The 17,836-nt window shown below is 38.0% G+C and overlaps 1 protein-coding gene across 1 annotated transcript in view; it reads right to left on the bottom strand.

The window, feature by feature from the left end:
• Positions 1-17,059, bottom strand: part of ccdc88c (coiled-coil and HOOK domain protein 88C) — a 53,052-nt gene extending 35,993 nt beyond the window's left edge. Inside the window, exons 1-3 of the mRNA XM_039667226.2 lie at positions 16,625-17,059; positions 14,948-15,048; positions 11,155-11,263 (exon numbers count right to left, since the gene is read on the bottom strand). Coding sequence (XP_039523160.2) covers positions 11,155-11,263; positions 14,948-15,048; positions 16,625-16,705 — 291 coding nt within the window. The 5' untranslated portion in view covers positions 16,706-17,059. The remainder of the gene's footprint in view (positions 1-11,154; positions 11,264-14,947; positions 15,049-16,624) is intronic.
• Between the last annotated feature and the right edge of the window lie 777 nt (positions 17,060-17,836).

The following is a 17,836-nucleotide window of genomic DNA, read 5'->3' as shown; positions in this document are numbered from 1 at the left end:
TCCAATTCTCACTATTAACTATGACTTTTGCCTCAAACTCCTGGTGGTTGTTTAGGTATTGTGTAGGATTAAGGGATGTAGAATATGGTTATGCAAAATAAAGCATTAATGTGTGCTTTATAAGTACTAACAAACAGCCAAAAATATCCTAGTAAAATGCGTGGTGTGCTGGTGACAACTCATTCATTCATTCATTTAAGTCAAGTCAAGTCACATTTATTTATATAGCGCTTTTCACAATACAGATTGTATCAAAGCAGCTTCACAGTGATAACATGTAAGTAGCACAACACAGATCAACAACATTGCTAAACACTAAATAAATAACCCCAACTGAGCAAGCTCAAAGCAAGCCAAAAGCAAGGCGACAGTGGCAAGGAACCAAACTCCATCAGATTGGATGGAGAAAAAACCTTGGGAGAACCCAGGCTTTAAAATAAAGATGTCATTCATTCATTCACAACTAGTAAATAGTGAGAATTGGACCCTGCACTAAAGTTTTTCAATCACATTTTAAAATATATTATAATAGAAAATTTCTTAATATTACTGTTTTTACTGTATTTTTGATCAAATAAATGGAGCCTTAGTCAGAATAATACATTATATAATCTTTACAACCCTAAACTTTTAAAATGGTAGTGAATATTTTATGGTAATTTAAAAATATTTTAAGTTTAGAGTGCTTATTAAATTGACTCAGAAGGAATCCAGGAGAAAGAATAGGAGAAATCTGGGACTGTATTGACAAAAAAGAGAGAAAAATGTATAGCGCTCATCTGAGATGAAAGGATGAATGGAGAAATGGGCTGTGGGGGCAATGGGAGCCGTCTCCAGTAGTCATAAATCAATAACACAGCAGTGATGGAGCTCTGGGATCAACACACTATTCACATTTCTCCCACTGACTTCTATGGGAACATCAGCAGCTTCTCTTCTGCCCAGTGAGACAATACCAGAAAACAAAAATAATCACTGCATTAAACTGTTCAGGGTCACTTGCTCCCTGTGAGGATGTTTTTTGGATTCCAAATTCAAGTAAATATTTGGATTTGATGGGTAGAAAGTCAAGGCAAAATTACCATTTGTGCTTATCACAATACAGTACAAACACGGCTAGAATTGGCCGGGCTCAGATGAATACAAGTGAGTAACATGAGTGTTCAGTGCCATTGTGTTCCATTCTGAGACTGCAGCCGTCACAGATACAGGAATGAGGAAGAAAACAGAGAATCTTAGAGACGGTACAGCTACTGGATAATAAAACCAAACATAAGCCCCATTGCACGAAACTATGGTTGCCAATCTGTTTATTATATTAATTTTTTTTTGTAAATCTGAACAGAACCCCAGATGGGTTCTTTGGAAGGGGTGTAGTAGCCTATGTTTTTAAATTGTTTGTTTGTTTATTATATTTGAATTATGTGCAAACTAGGGGTATCGCAATATATCAGTATTGACAATAATGATGATATTTAAAACTTAAAACAATGATCATGGAATACACAATAATGTTGTAAATAATCTGTAGGATTTTTCTTATCATTTTTTTTATTACACAGATAGAAATAATATCATTACTGTAAATCCTTTTGGCCACGACAACGTATATAGTGAAAATCTGACAGTGACAGACCTACTGCAAACACACATGTAAGTTTCCTTAGTTTTCCCTAAAAAAAAGCTGCTAATTTCTCAAAAAGCAGACACATAGGCCCACACACAGAGAGAAAATTATTGCACTTGAAAATGTACAAAATGCAAAGTTATATACTCTGAAAATTTTTTATTAAACTCATTAAAACTCACAAATTATTTTTTATTAAATTAATCATCAGTGTTTTAAATAAAGTGTATTATGAGTTTTTAATGTCAGCTATCTGAATGTGCTTAAAATTACTTAATAGTCTTTAAAGTCTGCATAGACATGTGGTGGTTTTGTATTAATAGTTGTGAGAAATGCGTTTTCAGTAAATGCATCTTTGCAACTAGGAGAATGTGCAAGTTTCATTTTCTAATTTTACACTGGAGAAGAGTTAAGCAAATGTGTCCATTGTCATGATTGACACATATGCTGGTGGCAAAAAGGGGTTGATCAATGGTCATGGTGGTCCTCTCCTCCGTTACAGTGACCCATATTGCAGGTTTGCCTGAGGGTTCTTCACTGAATATACAATGGAGAAACCCACAAATGATCAATATCTAATTCACCAGACCAGACCATGCCACATGTTCACCCTGAGCTGTGGTTATGATTTAGACTTTGGCTTGATTTAGATAGCTCATATAAAGTGTCTACGTACGCCTGTTTGTGTTATTGAAAGTGAAGGTCAATTTTACCAAATTTGTGGCCCCATTGCTGTCTGTACTCAGTGACTCAGTGTTCTATATTCACTCTCCAGTGGAGTAAACCACAAGCTGACTACAGCTCTGTACATGAACACACACCCACATCATGGTAGATAGATTTAAAATAAGCCCAGAGCTCCTGTCCAAACACTGCAGGCAACATTAGAACCTATTTATATTGTAAGAATGGAGTGTTTTCAAAAACTTCAAATATACTGCATATACACTCAGGTTAAAACAACCCAGCATTTTTTAAAGTGTGATATTTGCATGCCTCAAAATTCTGATAAATATATTCATGCATGAATGATAATTGAGTTAATTTACTATTCAAAATAAATAAATAAAAATCAGCATTTAAAAAAAAAAAAAAAAAAAAAAGCATCTCCAGCTTTTGCAAAAAGAAAACTCTAAAAATAAAGCTGCAGTTGTTTCCACCCGACTTTGTGGAAAATATGGACAAACCCAGCCGCTGGATTACATTTTTAATTAACCCAATGTTTGGGTTCGTCCATATTTGACCCAAAATTGGGTTAAAACAACCCAGCATTTTTTAGAGTGTAGTCATACTTTTGCTGTTTAAGTGTATTGATGCAAGAGATAAGTATAAGAATACACAATATGGTACAGGTTATCAGCTGATATTAAGAGTGCAACGGGTTATCTCAAAAGAAAAGGTATTGGTTTTATTCATCAGTTGTTTATTGGATTTTGAGATGTGGGCATTGCACTCAAAAGTGAATGCAGTCAATTGTGGGGTTTAAGTGGACTAAATGTTTAGAGAAATCTGGCATACGTCACCAGAGAGAAGGCTCTCATTTTCACTGGAAGAACGAGCTATGACATTATCATTACATAATAACAATGTCAAAAAATACAACTAAATAAAACATGGATGAATCATTCACAATAAGATACAGTATATAACATGCATCTACAAAATAGATAGGGTACGTTTTCATTTCATGCCAAATTTAGTCTTTATTGCAGTTTAATTTTTACTTCATTTAACATTGGCCAATAACCAATATGTTGTGTATCTCTGTGAAGAATTCTGCGATCCTTCACGTTCAGAACTGAACCTTTTTCAACACACACTATAGCAGTTGTCAGTCACATTTATTCTGTTTTAGGATGTGTAATTTGAGACCCTATTCAAGGATATATTGGCAGAATGTGGGGAGACAAAAAAATGGAAACCACATAAAGACCAAGACGTCACAGTTTCCAAACAGAGGAGCATAAATTTCAGCTGCTAAAAAGTGAAGAAAAAAAAACAACTGTACACAAAGGGCCCAGGTGAGCAGAGCACTGCTGCTATGTGACACAGTCACATGTTATGTCACCACTTCCTGTCACCAGAAATCTTATTGTGCTTTGTGGAGATATCACAAAGGCAATAAGACCACAGGAACATAAAAACATAGTTGCAGTAGTTGTTGAGGTATTTTTTAAAATCAAGAAAACTCAGAATTAAAGGCTCCAACCCCAAATCCCTGAACAAAACAAAAACAAATGGCTTAGAAAGGGAAACCTAATTCCTGAAGGCTCTGTATGTGCGTGGACACACCAGCTTTCACTTCTTATTGACTCAGAGGGCAACAGCAGGGACAGAAAGAGAGGCATTCCAGACTCCCTGGCAACTTCAATTGACCTCGAGAGCCATACCACCTCCCGCTTCACCCCAATTTTTTTTAAAATAAAATCAGCCTAGTGGAACCCTCCCCCGACTTCTATCCCCTTCCAGAGGTAAAGTGACCCCCACAGCAGCTGGACCAAATCGGTGTAGATGTTCAGGTCCCGGGCACCTCGGGACCAAAAATACACCGCAGTGGAGGAGAATAGGAGTTCTCGTCTTCAATCATTACCTTTTAAAGACGGCTTGATCTTTGACCAGTGGCCCAGAGGACATGTTTGCTTCATGTGTCACATTCAGAAGCAACAGATGTCCATCAAAGACAAGAGGAAAGCTAGAGTTACTCCATATGGCAGCTACCCCGTAATAAAAAGAGAAACCTTCAGTCTGGAGTTATCTGGAGCAAAAACAAGGGGCGACATTTACTGACAATAGACTGCACAGAAAAACAAAAACAGGCTCATCCATGACCTGATTTATGCAAACAAGCATAATATAAAATGAGCATTAAGTTATTAAACAACAATAGGATGAAGATACATACTGTAATGTGTAATTGCAACAGAAAAAATACTACTCATTTAGCCTACTCTTGAGGCAACAAGTTTGTCACAACTACAGTTCCCATCATGTCCTAATCTCCTTACATATTAGTCAGGAGTTTGTCCTGCTGTCGAATGCCACACAACACTCTAGCTGCACAAGGAAAACCATAAAAAGCATTCTATGTAACGCATTCTGGAGGTAATGAAATCTAAGATGCATGTTTTATGCTATGCAAAGTGTTGTGAGTATAAACGAGTGTAAAAACAGATTCTTAACACAGACAGTGAATTGTGATCGTCACACCCTATTTCTGCATTCAGTGTAGACATACAAATTGTTTATTCGCACCTGGTCAGGGCTCCGTGTCATGCCTCATTTGGTCTTAATTTTATTGCACTAGCAAGTGACAAAGTGAGAAAGAATTTCTCCAATTGCATCATAATTACAACAAGTCATAAGTAGAAACCTCCATAATCATTACTATTTGCCTATGATATCGGTTCCCTCGTTAGGTCTCCATTCTTTTGCACAGTGAGTTAACTTATGATCTCACCAAACACGTGAATACATGCTGTGTAGTCTGCAGTAGCAAGCGTTATGGTCTATCCGCTTTGAAATCCAAGGACAAGTAAAGTGAAAAAGTAGTATTTTGAGAAAATATTTGTATCTTATAATTGTTAACTGATGGCAGAGATGAGAAAGAGAGAGGCAGAGAAAATGCAAGAGATGGGGAGGGTATAGAATAGTAGGAAAAGGGCCAACTTTAAAGCAGTCCATAGCCACGTTTCCACTTTCGGGCCAAAAGCGGGAGTGCTAGGGCCTGCCAGGGCCAGTCACGTTTTCACGATCACTTCCGCGACTTGATCGGGGCTTGTCAGGGCTTCCTCGGGGCCAATGGCCAGGGTTTTCTGGCCCGCCGAATACCTCGCTCCAAATAAGCCAGCTCGGGCTAGAAGAGTGGTTACAATCATTAGCGGAGTTTACCCTGAGTCTGGAGACGGCAGCGCTGGATGATTCTAGCTAACATACGCATTAAAGACTTTTAAAATAAGAAGCAGATGATGCAGAAATGACATGGCGGACCAAGAGGAGTGTTCAATTAGAGCCCCTAGAGCTCCTCGAAGGCTGTTCAGGTACATGGCAAAGGGGAAACTGTACACCTCTGGGAACAGCCATGTCATCTCCTCTGTATATGAGCAAACAGTAGAACAAAGAGCTAGCAAGCTACCCCAAAGAGACACCTCCCTTCATTTAGAGCTACAGTGAAGCAGAACCTGTAAAAACCCGCCAAGGAACGGCAATTCAACACATGACTGTCCTCATTTACAGGGCTTGCGTGGAGGTTATTCACAGATTCTACGAATGAGTCTTAACCACATCCTTTAAGACAGCCATTGAACTCAAATCGAATTCTGTGGTGACAGCTAGAGGGATTTTTGCTTTTACAATAGTGGATGTAGAACTAAGGAACGCAGCCAATCACGGACTGCTCAGACTGTCGGGCTAGCTGGGCGGGTGGCAGAAGGGCAACCCTCGAACCCAAAACATAAAGAGTTGGCACGTCATTGTTGGAGACAAACTTTTAGCCAGAGCTGTGCGACATATTTTAGAATTAACTCTTTTGAGTGCAATCTAAAACAAAACAACTTTGGCTGGATGTCCTAACATAATGTTAAGTGTGTTGCGGTCAACTGTAGTTCATTATGCACGGGCCTTGAGCAGATCAGGGGCCCGGCAAGGCCACATATCTCATGTTCAAGCTCTGAAAGGAGTCAGCTTACAGGACCTCATGTTCACAACGACTTGCTCATCAGACAATAGGCAGGGAGGAACCAACATACAACCCCTCCCCTCCCCCAGAGGTCCATTGTTCCCACTGTCTAGCACTGATCCCTGCGGTGGGATGCTTTCTGGTGAGCCAGCACAGAGTCATTTTAGAGCTAATGAGCGGAGAGCAAAAAGTGTGGCCAGACATCGAGAGATGACACTGTGACAGTGAAATGGGCTGTGGCGAGACCCCAACCCACAGCCCGACTGGATTACTATACATTCCCAATTCCTTGATGAAACTGGGGCAAATCTGGTCGGTGTAAATTTAATCACCCAATGTGAGGGTTTAGGCTTAAACCTAAATCTAGGCTAAGCTGGGAGAATGCATCATTTTGGCATTAGATACTGAAGGCGTGTAATCTTTCATAACATGCCGTGAGACAGACATTTGCTTTATGAGCAAATATAGAGTTCAGGTCACAAGTCCTTAGAAACCATGCAGTGCCTATCAATGATCTGTGGGATCTAAACTTAAGAGGATGTTGTTTTTGATCTACCCAGGCTGCAGAACATACGGCAGAAATAGCGATCACAAATCCATATGTTTGTCCAAAAGAGAACCAATTAACACCATCTTAATCCCACAAACATGACAAACCTGGTCAAAATACAGTTTCTCAAGAATGTGGGTGACAACAACTTGTGCAAAACTTGGCATCACAATGCCCAGATGTTGTGGGTAGTAGTTGCCAGAATGATATTGGTACCAGAGGCAGTTCCTGGTTAGGATCGTGGAAGTGAACCGGTGTTCAAGAACCAAACGGTAATGTAACAGATTAACTACTTTGTACTTCATGTGGCTGGATAAATAGTTTAGAAGATTTTTTTTAATCTGAACAAGACATTTTAATAAAACATTTTTCCACTCTCCACCTTCTAATACATTTGGTTCATCACAGCTGCCTTTTTTTATTTTTCGCCAGGCCAAAAAACAAAACAAAACAAAAAAAAACATTATACGGCTAAAAAGTAAGCATGCCTCTCCTTATTAAGCCATCATTATTTCTGTAACATTATGTCGCAAACAGGATGCAACAAAAAAATGCACCAATGTTTAATGCATAGGCTTTGTGGTTTTGAAATAAAATGAGCAAAAGTAATAGTGAGACTTGCCGTAGCAAACACCACTAATTAATCACTAAAATCATCTTCCTTTATCACACTCACTTCCTGTGTTGCTACTGCATGAACATGCTCAAATAATGTGTGCTATTTTACCCTTCATGTCAACAACCATTTTCCAGTTTACAGATCTTTTTAGAACTGAATGACATTGTTCGACTTACTCGCATGAGCATAAAAGACCAGTCTACAGCCATCTGCTTATCTCACTGGCCTTCTGGGTCATTTCTGTACACAGTGGCTGAGACTCCTGTTGACACTCAGATACAATGTAGTTTATGGATGAGAGAGAAAGCACTTTGCAAATAGAAATAACGACAGTTCTTCTCAGATTTCCGTCTTGTGGGGATCTCAAATATAGAACGCTCCAGTTATTTCTGCAAATCAATCCAAATTAATAGAATGAGGAAGACAACATAGATTAGTTCCATTTGTGAATGGTATTGTCATATTCTAATATTGATTGCTATCATTTAACAGTATAGATATTTGGCATTGGCTATTGATATTCAATAGTGTGGTTGGGCATGGTTATGGTTATGGTATGGCTCTTCAAAATCAAAATGATTTTAACAATGGAGTCACAGGTCACATTTAAAAAAAATATACGAAAAAGGCACAGAATAAGCACAAAACCTGTGGCTAAGTAAGCCAGTTAAAATTGGAGTGAGATACCGTGTTAATTTGGGTAAACAATAGAAAAAATTCCATTATTTTTCCATTTAACTCCATTTGGTGCCAGAAAAAGTATACACTTTGTATGTAAGTGTTACTAAATGTCGTTTTCGATCGTCAGCCAAAAATTGCATTTCAATCCTCTGGTGTATCAAATAAGGCAACACATTTGCATAGCAGATGCGTAAGCAATGCACTGCATTTGAATGCAAATTTGTTGATAAAAAGATGCATTGCATATTTCGTATGGACATAGTACTGCTAGCAAACAAACTAAATTCATTGCACTGCACAGTTAAATTATATATTTATTGTCATTTAAACAAATATAAAATTCTATAGTACGTAACCCTATAATATATCCAGGTGATAATAAATTAATAAATTCCAGATAAATATATTGTAAACTGCAGCTAGCCATAAAATTGAGTCACGCGATCCAGTGTCCACCTCATTTCTTATCAAGATGCAGCAACAGCACAGAAGTGTGAAGTGTGTTATGTACTACGTAATTAGGTCCCTGGGTGTCTGTGAGGGACCACCATACTGCATCACATCTTAGTAAGACATAAGAGAGAAGATACAGGGAAAAAAAAGAGTGAATGACCCAACTCCTGAATCACTAGAAGAAAATAAGAAGCCTAATTTGCAATGAGAGGACTAATATTCTACAAAGAATATCCTTTGGCCATTAGCCGAATGTCTTAAAGACAGAATTTCAGAGGGTCTTGAGGCTTTCAGTTCTCACATTACAGTGACCCTTCCCCGTCATCAAAGCCCCATGGTTGGGTCTCCGGGGGAGCGATTAACACGGGATAAAACAACACATCTGGTTCTGTTGTTCAGCAGAGCATTGATCCAGATCAGATGCTCAAATGTTGCTTTCTGAATTCCATTTCCGGGATCATATAGGACAGTTTGTCTTGGGTTGAGAATGAGCAGTTTGTGTGCGTTTCAGACAAGCCACAAGGAAATTGAGACAGTTGACCAGTTTCAAACAACACACACAACCCAGAGTATGTATTTACCCCTCAGTGTTAAGAATTTTACCATGGTTTTACCATGGTGGACTCAATATCTCACAGATAGCACCTCTTTTACAGTGAATAGTTAAAACGGTACGTACGCCAAGGTAAGAGCACTTCTGTATGAACACAAACCTCTCAGTTACTTATTACTCAGCCCATTGGGTGACTTATAAAAAACACTAAGATGAGGTCCACCCAAGCCAAATATGTGTTTAAGGGGGCCTTCCATCACTGGAGGAGTGTGATTACTACATTCTGAAGCTCTGCCAAAAATCTTGCATAATACATAATAAGAGGTTATTTTAATATCACCGCTGCTTACTGCAGTGTTCTGCAGAGTGATCTTTTAAACAGAACAAAGAAGGGAACTGTTGGAGGGCAAAAGTATACGATGGAGGCAAACGTGTAGGACCATCATAGATGCCCCCACCAATATTTCGAAAAGTGGCGTACAAATAGAGGTTTTTCATTGAACACGTATAACAATGTCCTCCTAACCAAATTCAACACGATAAAGTGATAAGAGAGAAAAGAAAAGTCACAAACCATTTTGTGAATTACTTGGTTTTTGATTTAGGCAGCCCAACCCAATGTGAAATCTCTCTTTATCTTTATTATCTATATTATACATCTATCTATCTTTTATATTCTAAATAAGTGCAGGGGTAGGGTGCAGACATTTCCCAGCGACTGACACACAATCAGTCTTCTTTCACTAAGTTGGGATGGAAAGCAGTGAGATCTGAGCAGGAATGCGTCTGAGACGCTCTGCCAAGGGAAAAGGGGGTCAGATGTGGCAAACGCTTACTCAGATGGTGGGACGCTGCCCAGAACAGACCAAACCGAATCAAAAGATTTCAACTCCCAAAACCAACAACAATACCCCTTCCAGGAGTAATTGTGAGTGAGAACTGTTTTCTATGAGACCAGAAACTAAGTCAATGATATATTTTGTCTAATATAGTGTTGCGAAAGGCTGTCCTTTCATGTATCCCTGTTTCTTTACAATAATTACTATCATTAGGCCTATTTATGGCTACAGTCTCTCATAAAAACTTTTAGTTTCTTATAGACCACCTTCAACTCTGTGAGGTCTTAAAAATAACTCTCACTCTGATATTACCCCAATGAAAAACATCCATATAAAAAACTTTCTAAAAGCGGGTTCACAAAACATAGAAGCATGGCACATAATAGGATATTAAAGTCTGGGCAGTACCAATAATTATTTTCATGTAATGGTCCAAACAAAAAAAATGGCCAATATTAAAATTCTTTAGTCTTTGTCTGAATAAATCATACATAAACACTCTAAAATAAAACGCTTTAATTCTACAACTGAATTTAGACAATATTATAATGTACAGTATTAAAAGTGGATATGCATTAAGAGATTTGCTAAATATAACATACATTTTTTTATTATATTACTTTTGCCATAACTCAAAGGTAAAATTTTATCTTTAAAAATTCTAAATAATACTTTACAAAAAGGATTTTTATTTATTTATTTCAAATATCAATAAGAAACATGTCTGATTGGTGGCTGGCAGACATGACTCTTAACCATCAAATCATGCATGCCGTTCATAAGTGACTATTCATTCAGACAACCCACCATTCCCAACTATCAGATTTTTTTTAAATATATATTTCAGCACAACATCGTTACTGTTTGCCTTCCCATAATAACTAAGATCTGAGGTTTCAGGGTTGACGTAACAGAAAATCTTCTATGTGATCAAAAATAAGGCGCCCAGCTACCCACAAATCACAGTCACATCTGCAGACATGTTTAATCCTCGTGACACCCTGTGTCTGCAGAGACCAGCCGCTGTCTGCCATCTAATACTAATACAACCACACACATACACAATGCCATCTTTAAAAAAGCTTAAGCTCTTGCTTTCTGGTGAACACCAGGAAGTACTTTCCAGTTGCAACAGGAGATGGAGGAATAGATCTTACCTGGTAGTAGCTTTTGATATGTCGGATGACAGTGTTGAGGTTCTGTATTCTCAGGTTGACATCGTTGTTGACTTGTTTGTTCACTCGCTGATTCATGGGGCTTGGGTCTCTGTGGACCAAAAGCAACAAGAGTACATTTGAAAATCTTTGCATAAGCACAACTAGGGCTGAGCTGAATGTTCAACTAGCCATCCAACCTAATTAACTAATGACAACGATTAGTTATATCTACCTATACATGCATACATCCTTATTTTTTTACGGTTTGGTGGACCTAATTATACACGACTTCCTGGGGTGTAGACAACGCTCAAACACATAAACACAAAATGATGTCAAAATACCCATCTCTGCAAGTATTCTCTCGTTTATGTCATAAGTGAAACAGATTTGAAAAAGAAACAGATGTTTGTCAGTTTGTCTTAAGGTGACACCACGGCACGCAACTAATATTTTTACTGCTGTCTGTCATTAATATGAATAAATTAACAAAATACAGCGTTAACAAATATGAAACTATATTTCATTTCAACAGTGAACAAATAATGTTATTTTACATCTAGGCTTAATAATACATTTTTGTACCTGAATGCTAAAGACTTTGTAACTTTGTCATTTAGTATTGATCTCCGCTTGTAATTTGTGTATTTGTTCTTATTTTATTACCGACTATTCACTTGTTTTAAATAATGCGTGACGTGAACTTTATCAGTTAGGCTGAAATGCAAAGTTCTTGCGTCATATAATAAATATTTGTTGATGTAATCTTTCACGTCAACAAATATGTTCCAAATTATTCTGAGATAAGTAATAAGGCTTTCATATCAGTGGATCAGTGGATGCAGAGGCTGATGTCAGTGAGTTGAGTGGTGCTCAGAGGAGGGTCCTCTGCATAGACTCTGTTTGTGCGATGCTCATTTACATTTGTTTTGTGAGAATGGCATGCAAATTCTGCCAGTTGGCCCACAAATTCCCGCTTGCTAGTGAAAGAACCTTAAAAGATCAGGGTCAGTTTTTTCCTCGGCTGTCTGGCTCAACTGTTTTCTATTGCCTCAGGCCAAGAGCACTGCATTGAGTTTCACTTTTTGTGCCGTTTTTACGACCATAGATATAGCAACTGACAGCATGGTTGGAAAAACAATGATTGTTTGGTAAAAGTCGAGGGAAGACTGATAGGGTGCACACAGAGGACATCTGCCAGATGGGAAGCATTAGCATACGAGCTCATTTGCTAACAGCGATGGTGTTTACCACATACCTGCCTGGTGAATGAAAACACTAGCAAAGGTATCGGTTTGCTGCAGGCCTACAAGTGTGGGCACATTATAAATGGATGTGGGTGACGAGAAAGAAGCAGTGCGTACATTGCCCTCAGCATTCCACATATCCATTCATTTGTAATGGTTCAGTGGAAACACAATGAACACCTGAGTAAGTGAATCTTCATACTAACTATAAAAAAGAACTCATTCTGTTCCAAAGCTCATATATATAACTGACCCGCATGTGCAAATGAAGAATAAAAAGACATCACACAGCACGCTGTCATACCGAAGCAAACAAAGAGGACATTAAAGTCCCCGTGAAATCAAAATTGAACCTATTTACTTTGTTAGCGCATATTACTAGTCTTGTGGTGAACAATTAATCCGTGCAAATAAAAATATATTAAAAAAATGTTTTACCTTGGTAATCTTTAATCAAAATCTGAAAAGTTACTTCCGGTCTGGAACGGTTTCTTTTTCTGATGACGTAGGGTTTCACAGCTTGGGTGGGGAAACGCTTAACCACTCCCCTCAAACCGAGAGGAGGAGCGCTAGAGTAAAACCCTGCCCTCTATTCAATATTCCGTTTCACTTGGAAATACGTCACAGCACTGGAGAAAAATCGTTTGCAACTTCCGGTTCACGGGGACTTTAAAGGAAGTGATTACACGTTTTTTTTTTTTATAGTGTTATCTGCCACTGAAGACAGCAAAATTAAGCACAGGCAATATATAAAAGTTCAGGATGCAAAAAAGAGTTTTTAGACAATTAGAATATGAGTCCTCATGTTTTTCTTGTATGTAGAGCTATCACTTTATGAGTTCTGACACATCACTGTCATTTCACTGACTACCTTTTACAACTATCTTGGTAACATCGGGTTGCTCGAGTGACGTAAATGTCGCACGCCAACATGACATCATGACTTTTGCGTAAACAAACATACACGCCACTTTCAAGTCAAGTGGCGTGTTTTCTATACGCATTTTGAGCTATCTGCGTGTATGTCTACGCCGTTAAATCTCTACGTTTAGGGATGGGGTTGGGGTAGGTCATATTTATATTATACACTAATGTAACGTTAAGTCAACGGCGTTCATAAACACGCTGAAAAGCAATTATGTGCGTTGCTAGTCTGCGCACGCATTGCAAAAAAAATCGGACCTGTATCGGATTTAGTACCACATATGGAAGTGGTACAAATCGGAATTAAAAAGATCAGATTCTATGTGGTTCACACTGTGATGACAAAAACAGATCCGAGTCACATGTGAGCGGATTTGGGCTACATTTAGCTGCAGTCTGAATGTAGCCCTAGTTCATTTTTGGGGCACAACTGTTATTGACTATGTATGGATTCAGGTTTACTTAACGCTGATCAGATGCTTCTTTCTATTATTTCCATTCTTCTCATCTAATTATTGTTTTTGATAGGGAGAGCTTGTATAAAATGAGTTATTGCGAAAAAAAAAAGATTGCTGGAGGGAAGCGATTATTGCCCAGTCCTTGCGCCAATGTGCAGTACATATCATAGAAAAAGATGTTTTTACAAGGGGAAGGGGATGTTAATGTTTACATTAAGGATTATGAGCTCATATGGATACAAAAAATGTGCATGGATAAATAATTCATAACAATCACTGCAATATTCCATTAAAAAATAGAATTTATTTCATGGTGGCTTTTAATTCTGCAGGAAATGTCACATAAGGGAAGCAAAATGGGTTGCAAAAGCTGTTTAAAACAACTATGAAACCAAATGCAGTAACATGACACGCAGAGAACATGACACCAGGCTACAATAATTTATTGGGAACAGTGACAAGAGTGCCTAAGGACGGCTCATCCAGTAGATGTGTCGTCTTCCTATTAGACATGAAAGATCCCCCCCCATTCATAGAGAAAATATTTCCTTTGTCTGAGAAGGTCTAGTGTTTAAGCCCCTGATTAAGACAGAGAGGCCGGCAAGTCTGCCAGAGTAAAAGTAGGTTAAAGGACAAAGCTGATGCAGCGGATTTGAGAACTCGATAACAGTGGTTTTATAAAGCTCAATCTAGATGCACAAACTTCAGCCATCAGAAGTGTAATGAGCTGACTTGCATGATGCAAATCCTCTCGACGAAGGGATTTCCTTGTTCATCAGCAACACACACAAGAGTGCTGCCTAGTCACCTGTTTAGCTGAGGTTACAGCTTGAGCTAACCGAAACTTCCGTGACCTAACGTTCAGTCAAACGCGGCTACGAATATATACTGCATGCTTGCTAACTGATGTTACACATGACCTCAAAACTCTGGGCCAAGCACAACCCCAAATCAGCCCCTTTATTAACACACTAATTATACAAGAGGAACAAAACTGATGGAGCGTGAAGATTCGGATTGAGTGTCTGCACAGTTGGATGGCAGGCAGGAAAGGATAGGATGTGGTTGCTAATGAAAAAAGATAGGTCCACAAGTAACAGCTGCTAGACTGCAGCATGAACGTACAGCCGCACACACATACACCGTTCAGACTCTGTCACTCACATGTGTGTCATTATCTTATGGAGGAAAACACCATCCACTAAATCCATGAACATAGAGAGTTTGTCTTCTGAATTGGACCCAAGGGGTCCAAAAGTCTTGACCTGGAAAAAAAAAGAAAGAAAGTAGTAAGTAGTAATATCACGACAGGATACATGCACAGCTGCACAATAAATCAACCATGCTTTCTGTTTCAGAACAGAACTGACGAGTTATTTTAGACATTTGCAAAGAGAAACTTTGTCTGTGCACAGAGTAAATATTGCTTTTCAAACAGTTAACTCCAAAGCCTAAATACAACCATCTTCCCTTACTATATGTGTTTGTTTTTCTTTTAGGGTTATCGATTATCAGCATGGGATAGGGTTAGTTCACCCAAAAATGAAAATTTGTCATTAATGACTCCTTTATGTCGTTCCAAACTCATAAGAGATTCATCTTTGGAACACAAATGAAGACTTTTTTAATTAAATCAGAGAGATTTCTGTCCCTCCATTGACAGTCTACGCAACTTCAGTACCATTTTTTTCAAGCCCCAGAAAGATATCATTAGTAACCCATGTGACTCCAATGGTTTAACCTCAATTTTATGAAGCAACGCGAGTATTTTGTTTACAAAAAAATTAAAAAATTAAAATTATTTACCACTTTATTTACAAAATATTCATATCTGACGAGCGTTGCAACAACATCTGTTCTCGGGTCAACAACAAGCATGCGTCTTTTAGTGCTCTTGTTATGTGCTTTGGAGAGTAATATTTTGTAAATAAAGAGGTAAATTATACTTTTTTGTGCAAACAAAGCCCTTGTGTCATTTCATAAAATTGAGGTGGGCCACAACTTTTATGATGTCTTTACTTTTACCTAAAATGGTAGTTGCATAAGCTGTCAATGGAGGGACATAAAACTTAGATTTCATTAAAAATATATTAATTTCAGTTCTGAAGATTAATAAAAGCCTTATGGGCTTGAAACTACATGAAGGTGAGTAATTCAAGTCAAAATTTCCATTGTTGGGTGAACTACCCTTTAAGAAGACATATGAGTTGGACACACACAGGCCAGAGAAAGCACAGCCAAACAGGACACAGGGGTCAAGGTAAGGGGGTAATAGGAAGTTACGCAGGTTTCACCAAACCCTGTCAACTGTCATTAAACTCTTCATGTAGGTACTGTGCACATAAAAAAATGTGTTATGCTGTTGTGTGTACAGGTTAAACACATCTAACTTATGGGACATATTTAGAAAAAAATAATAACAATATTTGTTACATTACATTATATTGAAAAATATTTTAACGCAATATATATTTACAGGCTATATTAAAAATAACTATTAGTAGTAAAACGTAAGTTTCATAAGTTTGTAAATTAAGTAAAATATAAATAAAAACAAAATGAATAAATACAACTTTTATCACATTTTTTGTTTTTTTAAATAAATAGGCCAACAGATAAAGAAACACTAATTAAATGTTGCAATAATGTTAAGGCACAATTTTAGGATGCTCATAGACATATCTACATGGAAAGCATGTTAGTCTCTTTCCAGTAAAGATGATAAAAACATGAAACATCCAGCCCACATTACTATTGATCAGTTTTGCACTGTCACTGACCACTGCTGTACAAACTATACAACGCAAACACAGCAGGTGCCATCGTGTCTTTGTGACTTACCCAAACCACAAGCGGCGAATCCATGAAGTTAGACATCATTTCAGACACTGTAATATCCATTTTGAGGAGAGGAAACAGCATACAAAATACCCACGCAAGAGTTAAAACTGTTTGCAACTTAAAGTGCGTCTAAAGAAATAAATAAAAAACAAAGTGCGTCGGATTCCTCTAAGGTTTTATGTACTCCACATTACTGTCCGTCGCAGAACAATGCCGGGGAAGCGAATCAACTCCATTCTGGGAATAAAAAGACATTCCTTGGTTTTTAAAAAAAAGCTTTTAAATGATCCGCAGTCCCAAAAGTGAAAGGTTACAAACACATAAGTTAAGCGCTAAAGTTTACGCGGACTTGCACCATTAAACTATAACTTCTCGCCATTTACTCTCAGCTATTGCTAGATTTACTTTGTCGCCGTGTATTCAACCTGTACCCGCAGTCCCGCACACGAAGAGCACGGGAGAGTGACATGTTCATAAGCCAATCAGCTGTGCGTTTCCAGCGAAGGGGGGAGGTAAATCAACCAATAGCGGACTCGTAGGTATTAGATTTCATTCAAAATGACGTAACCGACGGGCCAAACTGTTGTCGCGACAACCAAAGGTTAATAACTGTACAGCTCTTTGGCACCCTCAGCAGGTAACACGTATATTTTGGTACATTTCGAAAACTTTGTTTACCACGTTTCCGTGCTTTATAGGTAAACATTTACCTATAAAATTACCCAGGTTGTCCTATGTCCTTAGACATTGGATACAAAAGCCTTAAGTTAACGTTACCTATTAAAGGACACGAATCGGTAGCGTACGTTAATGTGCCCCCTCAGGTTTTTAGGAGTCAAGAACACGGGCTTTTATAAAAAAGGAAAGACAAATTGACTTTATCTTTGTTTTCAGGATTATTGTATGCACATTTTGAATACAAAATAAATAATTTGGGTTAATTAAGTATGATTTGTGCACAAAACCGAACCTTGATTCGGTTTTTTGTTGCGCCTGACCAAGATTTGACAAAGGAATAATTTGTTAACACAAGATCACCGAGAAGTTTATAGGCATTTAAAAAGATATTATTACATATCTATAAAAGGTATAAGCCTAATGTGAAAATGTCATTCGGCAGATTGAATGCTTGAATACAACGTAAGAATGTAATTTGTGTAATTTTCCATATTTCAGCGTCGTCAGCATCATTGGGCCTTGAGGTGAGTCTGG

The sequence above is a fragment of the Pimephales promelas genome, chromosome 15 (assembly GCF_988280905.1).
Source record: "Pimephales promelas chromosome 15, fPimPro1.hap1.1, whole genome shotgun sequence".
NCBI lineage: Eukaryota > Metazoa > Chordata > Actinopteri > Cypriniformes > Leuciscidae > Pimephales > Pimephales promelas.
The sequence above is the reverse complement of the archived record's forward strand: the minus strand, read 5'-3'. Positions and strand labels throughout refer to the sequence as shown.